Consider the following 8,694-nt stretch of genomic DNA (forward strand, 5'->3'; position numbering starts at 1 on the left):
GGGGGGGGGGGGGGGGGGGCACAGGGACCTGGAATTGAGTTCATATTATACAGATGTTATAATAAACTTAAATCAACGCTGTAAACTTGTATTACAAACGTGCTCAGCTGACCTGCCATCTTGGCGGGCCTCAGCTGGCCCTGCGGAGGACGTTTAACCATCGGACGCTCCTGACTTACCACTTTGAAGTCTTCAGCGCTGCAGTCCATGCCCCGGTAGTAGCAGGACAGCAGCATGTCCTTGATGTCGTGGCCCGTCCGGTCGTAGAATTCGCGCATGTTGAAGGGACGAGGCTTGTAGTTGACGAAGTCGGCCCTCTCCTTCAGGACCTCCATGACATTCTCCTCCACCATGTGTGGGTCCCGGATCTCATACCTGGACAAAACATAAGGAGGTGAGGAAGCAGATTCATGAATACACATAGATGCACCAATAACCCCCCCGTCTAATTTTGGCTTGAAACCAACACAACAGCACTGTAATCATATGATTACGCGACAGTGTTTTCTTTTGTTCTACTGTTTCCTCAAAGAAGCAAATTTAATCTCAAAATCACAACCAATAGTTGTTTTTTTTAACTTCATAACTTGCTCTATGAATCATAAGAAAAAGGTATTTTTGAAATGAGTTTGTTCGAAATTAATACTCAGCAACCAAACAACCGCTGAATAAGCTGGACCTCAAATCCACTTTTTAAAAAAGTGCAGTTTGGCAGGCAGACCAGCAATTGTGTCAGGACGATTGGGATTAACATGAAAACAATTAATAGAGGCAGCAAAAAAAGAGCATATTTGCCCTCTAACTGAACAAAAGGTAAGGTGTGTGTGCATGCCAGCTCTCCCAGACCTCTAAATATTACACACACGTTGGTTGAAACTGGCAGCACGGGTGGGTGGGTGGGGGATGGGAGTATTTTCTTTAACACAATCATGTTAATCATTCTGCCAAATAATTAGGATTAACTGTGGTGGCAGAGCCTTTTCACTGAGTTAGCACAACAGTGTTCACAGTGCTGTATTTCAGATCCTGCGCACTCTGGAAAACACTACAGAGACTATTTAGCGTTTAGCAAAACACTTCACATGGCATCTGCTGCATTTTGTTTCTGACTCTTTGTCCGTCTCTCTTTCCTTCACACCGACACGCATTAAAACACATACAAAGTATGATTCATTTGCGTGCATCCACACACATCAAACTGAAACTCAACCACAAAGGCGTTCGGCCTACTCAGAGACAGAAAAACACCAGGAGAGTAATTTATGACATGCCTCTGCCTGACAAGCACCATCAACCTCCAGCACCTGCTCACAGTCACTCGGAGATATAAATTAACCTCAATTAACTAGCGTGGCCCCGCCTGGAGAAAGACGGCCCGTTGATGACCCCTGCTGTGCAAAGGGCCGTCGGTGGTACAAGCATTCCAAATTGTGAAATGCTCAGATTAAGCCCTACTGACAGACACTTATGAGAATAATTAGATGGGACACACAGTCTATCAGAGTGAATGGATCTGTAAAAGACTGCGTGGTGGGTTTCCTTCTCTTAAATGAGCAACAAGATGGTCGTTCCTTCCACCTCTTCCAAATTAGATTATTGCAAAGAAGTGAACTAAGGGGGTTCTGATATAAATGCCTGTATTTTTGTGCAATGTCAGAGCAGCAGCCAGCTTATAATAGGGTTCACTTTGTGTTATTCCATTAATGTTGGACAACTCAATTAACATTTGCAAATATAAACCAGCCAAAGCCGGAGTAGGAAACCATGAGAGACGGAGGGAGACAAAGGCATACCCTTCTCTCCTGACAATAACTCTGTGGATGACTTTGTGGACGCTGACAGCGGAGTTATTTCTCATGGATATGGGCACTATTTCAAACTGTAATTGGTGGTAAATCTTAATGGATTTTTTTTTAATTCCACAAGGTCAAGCTTTGTCGGGAGTAATGAAGAAGATTTTGTCTGTTGATGATGGGAATAATTTAGGTTGATCCATGAATAAAAAATGAAATATAACATTCCTTCTGTTGTGAGCACTGTCTTAGTATTCGACTGGCGATATATCTTTGACTAGTGTCCCAACCAAATGACTAGAAATGTAATATGTTCCACTGCAGCTACACTGTTGTTTACCTGAATGAACAGAATGAAATAAGAATATTCACCACAGGAGACAGCATGTGCTGTAATATGAAAAGAGGACTGTTTGTCTCTGCTGCGCTCGTAGCACTGAAGAGAGATGGGGATCCGTCATGCTTCACGTTGGAGTGGAGTTAACGGTTTTGTGATGGAGAAGATTGGGACTATTGTTCTGACCAAGAGTTGAATTAAACGCCACACAATGTTGTCGTCAAACTCACCACTGCGACTTCAAAGATCAGGTGTAACATGGCACCTAAGACTGATCTAATGCTTGTAGAAAATGAGAGATGTATCGCCGGTTAATTACTATGATAATTCATCTCATAACTCCTCCAGTAAAAATATTTAACTTTCATACCTGGTAAACAGTATCATCAGTGAATTCCTTCAGAAGTTACAGCTGTCTCCTTTTAATTTCTCCTATTAATAAAAACAATATCAGAAGACTATTTAAAGACAAGGACGCTTTGAGAACTATATCGAAGTAGCTGTAAATGTGTGATCTGGCTTGCTTTGGTGTTTTAATTAAATTGTGTGTAAAGAACTTCATTACCAACAGAGATGCATAGGTTTTAGGTGGAGTGACAAACAACTCTGAATAGAGCACAACATAATCCAACATTAACACAAACAGACTCGACTTTATCAAAAATTATCTATATTTCATCAAAGGGAAGATTATTTTATGAATTAGAATTTCAAAACTTGGTTTTTAACTCGCATTATGGCTCCAGTGGACTGAAAGTGGAAGCTAGTCACAAAATTCTATAAAATGATTGCATTTCCTCGCAAATAAAAATATAACTTGTTAAGAGAGAAATATGTTCAAGTTGTTGAACCTCGTTATAATTTATGATTAAAGTAACTTTACAGATTGGGATGTACTCTGACTCCAGTTTCCACAATGTTATTATTTTTGAGTGAATGTTATATTCAATGCACTAAACTTTGACCGACTTTTATTTAAATCAAACACATCAAAAGATGCAACAGCAATTGCAGTGAGTAAATCACAATTTGACCCTCCGCCAAGCCCCGCCCCCGCTGCTACTTCAGCATGCTGTCAGAGCTACCATGGAGCTCACACTGCCACAAACTGCACTTCCTGCATTAGTTATCAAATTTTTGGAAAAACGAAAAAAGCGATTTCAGAGAGAAGCAGACTGAAGGACCCACAATATGTGTTGGAAGGACATATCCAGGATGTCATACTGATTCAGCAGTGAAAACAGGTTAAAAGATACAAATAGAAGCTAAAGCTACAGATCGCGGTGTAAAAGTGAACCGCCACATCACCTGGCAAGCAAAAGCAGCATTTGTATACATTCAGTATACCTTCAGTAGCTAGCAAATGATGTGCTAAAGCACTCTGCTAAAGTTAGCTCCACACGCCTTTACGTAGAAACTCCTTCCAACTTCTTAGACTAACATCAGATGTGCCCCAATAACACTGTTTAACCATGGCTAGCTCGAAATCCACGAAAACAGCCTGAAAATGTAGAAAATCTGAAGCGGTTGCATGAGAGTCTATACGGAGCCGAGCCTGATAGCTGTCGGACCATGGTCGGAGCTGGCCGATGCTACACTATGATTGGCCAGTTTGCGTTCGAGGGGCGGGACTTAGCAAAGGGTCAATTGACCGGAGGCAGGAATGTTAGGGAAATGGCTCTGGAACATGCCAGGTCAAATGATCACACAGGCCAGGTGATGACGGAAACACTTTGATCAAAAAAGCTAGTTCCGTGCTCTGTCCCCAGCTTGGAAAGACTCACTACGCTGTCATGCTTTGTTCCAATAAGAAGATACAGCCTGTTGTGGTGTATTCTGAACTTAATTGAATTGTATCCTCAGCCTCTGTCTTATAAGCAACACAAAGCTGCCAGGAGAGCACTTAAGACGCTGTGCTTCCCCGAGTCAGGAGGCTTTAGTCGAAGCGCATACAATCACAATAATATGGGTAGATTTTTTAATATTGCCCTGCCACTGCTCCCTAAAGCAATCACAGCAAACTCGCTACATAAGGGCGGGGATGACTCAATTGGATTATGGGCCACAAGCACTTTAATTTTCTTGCGGGAACTGAAACGAATGAAAGAGCATCTGCATCACTTTACCACCTCACTCTGAGCACTGAGTGCAACCGGTGACTTTCAGAGGGAACTTTGACAGTGAGGCTGTGGTCACAGATATAACTTCAAACACTCAATTGGAAAAAACAACTGAGTGTTAAAAATAACAATAAATTCTTCCTCCACAGCAGTTCAATCTGGTATTACGTATTCGTGACACAACAATGAACACATCTTGATATAATCTCAGGTAATTATCCAATTAGCGCTAATTGAAGTCACACACTACAGCGGATCGGATTGTTTGTGCAGCGTCCTTGAAAATGAATAACTGCCACGATTCCTGGTAGCAGAGTTTTGATAATCACATCTTAACGACGGTGCACCTGTGACACAGCTATTATGCCACTTTGGGCGAGATCATGAAAATGCAAACTAGGGCCACGGAGAGGTGAAGTGGACCCAAAGAAATATCTGGGTTGTTTTTTTTTTGATAAGCTCAATACAGCACATGCAATTTATATAACGATGGATCAAATGAGCTTTTGAAAACCTTGACACAACACTAAATCGCCTACTTATGTCTCCCAAATGATAATCTTCTCTCTGATAAACAATCACAATACAAATGCAAATGAAAATCTTTGTATTTTCAGTGTGATCTGGCCTCCCCATGTCCCTTCCCAAGCACTTCTTTTACACCAGTAACATCCTGCTCAGGGCCTGGGATCTTGCCGAGACAAATAAATTTATCGAGCGTTACATTTTGTGGCACTTTTCACCCCACTTATGTGGATTTCGAGCATGTTTGCAAGCTCAGGAAACATGTGAAAGCTTGCGAACTGTGTAAGCAAAAGACTCGCTTCTCTGACTTTCATGAGCTGATCCAACACTTTTAATTAAGCAGCGTGCGCCACATAAACAGCACCTTCTCTAAAACGTCCTTTATTTTTTGTTAATTATCATATAATTGCCCTTGCAACTTAATAAAAACAAAAATTTAGCAATTTACTCGAAACGTTCTGCACTGCCGAGTGTGACTTCAACCTGCAAGAACACATTGAGAGAGCGATTATTATTATTTTTGCAGTACAGAACCTGCTGGAGTGGAGTGAGTCAACTTCATAGTAGCTCAGCTATAAACTTCAGCGTGTGGATATTGTCTGCTGCTTCCTCCTGAGACACAGATGGACACAGACTCACAGCAGAATGACACTTGTTTTTTAGTTTTTTTCTGCCATTTTCACAAAAAAAAGCTAATATCAAGAAGCTTACCACCACTGACATGTTTTCCACCCAATCAATGTTGAATTTAAGAGCAGTGTCTACAGGAAACCCTTTGTCAATAAAATGTTCTGTTAGATTCAAGTTGTTCCCAATTCCTTTGGTTTTTTCCTCAAAGGCCTTTATCACAGAGTCCTTTTTCTATCACAGGCACACCTGCTAACAAAGCTGGCATTATCATCATTTAAGAAGACCCCACATAAAGAACCAATCTCTGAGTGGACAAAAAGTAAGGAGACGTGTTCCCCCCCCCCCCCCCCGAGGCCAAATGGACCAGTCGGGGCAAGAAAGAGTGAGAGAGATGCGAGGGCGTTAATCAGCGGGACAACTCTGCAGCTTAAAAAACAGTACTAATTAAACAAGGATAAAGACTGGTTCATCACATAGCTTACGAGACACAAGTTAATTGCCTCCGCTCGCCCCCCCCCCCCCCCCCCCCCTCTCCGTCTAAAGTCATCTCGTTCCAAAGACATTTGGAGCAAGTGCCACCGCTTTAATTTGTCTCGTTTCCTCTTTTCTTGTTCATTTAGTGTTTTCCGCCCCTTTTTTCTTCAAATGCGTCCCACCTCTCGCAGGAAATCTGGCTGAAATATCAACCCGCACTGATGGATAAAAGAGGTGTAAGCTTATGTTGATATGTCAATGGTTTGCCATAACAACTGACGGCACAAACACGGGGAAACAAATCCACGTAGGATGTAGGCACGCTGGTTGAAATCGACACCCTACAAAGCACTAGAACTGCAGCCCCCGAGCAACGGAATCTATTGCTTTTAACCTGTAGTATGAAAGCATATATAGAGGTCACAGAGGAACAATATTCAGTATGAAAACAGGGAATGGGATTTATGTCATTCTATGCATGTACCACGGAGGTACTCTCCAACTGTGCCTTTGGCTGCGGAGCTGTGTGGATCGATACGCTAAAAATACACTGACTAATGTGTTCAAGGCGGTATTTAGACATGCTTGTATGTAGTAGATCTTTCATCTTTGCAGCAGCCCGTATCCATGCTTTGTGTGAATTGAACTGCCACAGCTGTGAATACAGAGTGGCCGGTTAACCATACAGTGCTGGTGAACGTGAGCAGAATAAGCTGGGTGGCCCAGAAAAGGAAAAAGTGAAGAAATCTGGAGGCAAAAGTTTCAACAGTCAACGGTGAGCTTGTCAAGGCTGCCGAAAAAGACTAAATGATCAAAGCAGAGCAGAAGGCAACAAGTGTAAAAGGGAAGGGGAGGCAGTTGTGAATCACACACACACACACACACACACACACACACACGTCTCTCCACACTTTGTCAGCGAGGGATTTAGAAATCTACTTGTCTACTTATCCAATATTGAGATATTCGTATCGCATGCACTGTAAAACGATGAGGCAAGGAATTGCACCGGCGGCATTTTCTCATTCATCATTTTATATTAACCACTTAGAATTAGGAACAGCTCATCCATTATCCGTTACCTGGGGGAGTCACATGATACGTGATAAAAACGTGCTTTTTTTAATCAAATAGTGTATCAACATATCTCAACAGATTGATGTAAGGGGTATATTTCATGTTGTCAGGTACAGTTTTTAATACAACAGCTGATGTGCAGTGTGGATTTCAGCTGACATGATTTGTACGGTGACTACATTATTAAATAATCAGCCATAATGCTGAGCCTTTTTAGAGAAAAGGAACCCTCATCGGAACCCTTTTTCTTCCCATTTTCCTCAGGCTGAGGTCACTCCAAGTTCATATTCACTGAGAGCCTTAAAAGGGTTTGCATGCTTCGTCCATGTTGTTTGTACATCTCCTGGTGGCCTCACAGTGACGACCAGTGAGAGAGCCAGGTGTTAAAACACTGCTTTGCACTTCCGTGTGACATGTAGGATTTCACCTGAGACAAATCAGACATCAAAGAAAAACTAAGGTCACATTTCCACGAGGCTACCGAAAACCGAGATGAAAAGAAGTTCAAGTGTCTCCTTGTATATTAAACTGCTGGGCCTAACAAGTAAAGCATCAGCATGACAGTACGACTGAAGAGGGAGTCATGAGTCGGTGGGTTCAGGGATTTTGTGATTTACTGGTTCTCATTTCATTTTATTAGAATAAAGAACAGTTCAGTTTCATAATAACTGCAGTAGAGTGTGTCCAATTAAAAATTTTACTGTTTCATCCGAATGTTTCAATCTTGTCTCGTGTTGTGCAGCTGACACAATCGGTTCCTGAGTCAAGAACTCCTAAATCCTCACAGGTTTACCCTGAGGTAACACCAAATCATCAGAGCAGCCTGTCTGCTCGCCTCCAGCTCGTCTTTGACACCATGTATACCAACAGATAGAGCTACTGTGAGCTACAAGCAGCCCTTATCGCACAGGTAAAGCACACACACACACACACACACGCACACACACACACACACACACACACACACACGCACGCACGCACGCGCACGCGCGCACACACACACACACACACACACACACACACACACCTGCTGTTGAGCAAGGCGAGAAGCTCCCCTGCGTGGTACAGGTCGTTGCGCGTCACCCGGCTGAAGCGGAAGGAGTTGAGGTTGCAGAAGGTGACGGAGGGGAACACCATCATCGGAGTCGCCACCTCGTCCAGCTTGGTGACGTGCGGGTACTGGAAGTACAAATGCACGCGGTCCACGCACACCAGCACCAGCACGCTCATAGAGCTCAGGAAGAACAAGATCCACAGGCTGCGCTTGATACACATCCGCTCATAAGTGAACATGTGCGAGATGCCGTGCAGCGTGGACCTGCTGGCGAAAACTTCGATGGGAACCGGCTGCTTGTAGTCCATGTCCTCCGTGTCCGCCTTGAGATCCATCGTGTCCCCGGGATGAGTTTAGAGGAACGAAGGGTGTGTGAGGGGGGGGGGGGGGGGTTGCAAACGGGAGGAAAGTGGCTGTTATAGATAAGCGGATGCTTTTATCGATGTGAAGGAGGTCAGTGTCTGCAAGTTCACGCCCTTCTACGCATGTATATACTCTCATGCAGTCTGTGAGATGTCGCGTCACTGACAAGCCGGCAAAAATACCCCCAATACTGAAAGCATTTCCCCCCCAATATATATCCTCAAAACACCCCGTCCTCACATGGAAACACTTGGAGAAAGTACAGATGGGGACAGCAGGTGTAGTAGCTCGGTTGGGGGGGGGGGGGGGGGGGGGGGGGGG

At 43.5% G+C, this 8,694-nt stretch overlaps 1 protein-coding gene across 2 annotated transcripts in view; it reads right to left on the reverse strand.

Moving 5' to 3' along the window:
• The window catches only part of asic1b (acid-sensing (proton-gated) ion channel 1b), a 149,283-nt gene extending 140,622 nt beyond the window's left edge, over positions 1-8,661 (reverse strand). For both annotated transcript variants that reach the window (XM_031845120.1, XM_031845112.1), the window contains exons 1-2: positions 7,984-8,661; positions 180-375 (exon numbers count right to left, since the gene is read on the reverse strand). In XM_031845120.1, coding sequence (XP_031700980.1) covers positions 180-375; positions 7,984-8,345 — 558 coding nt within the window. In that variant the 5' untranslated portion in view covers positions 8,346-8,661. The remainder of the gene's footprint in view (positions 1-179; positions 376-7,983) is intronic.
• Positions 8,662-8,694: the final 33 nt, after the last annotated feature.

Source organism: Anarrhichthys ocellatus, unplaced genomic scaffold, assembly GCF_004355925.1.
Source record: "Anarrhichthys ocellatus isolate YVR2014 unplaced genomic scaffold, GSC_Weel_1.0 scaffold1, whole genome shotgun sequence".
Lineage (NCBI taxonomy): Eukaryota > Metazoa > Chordata > Actinopteri > Perciformes > Anarhichadidae > Anarrhichthys > Anarrhichthys ocellatus.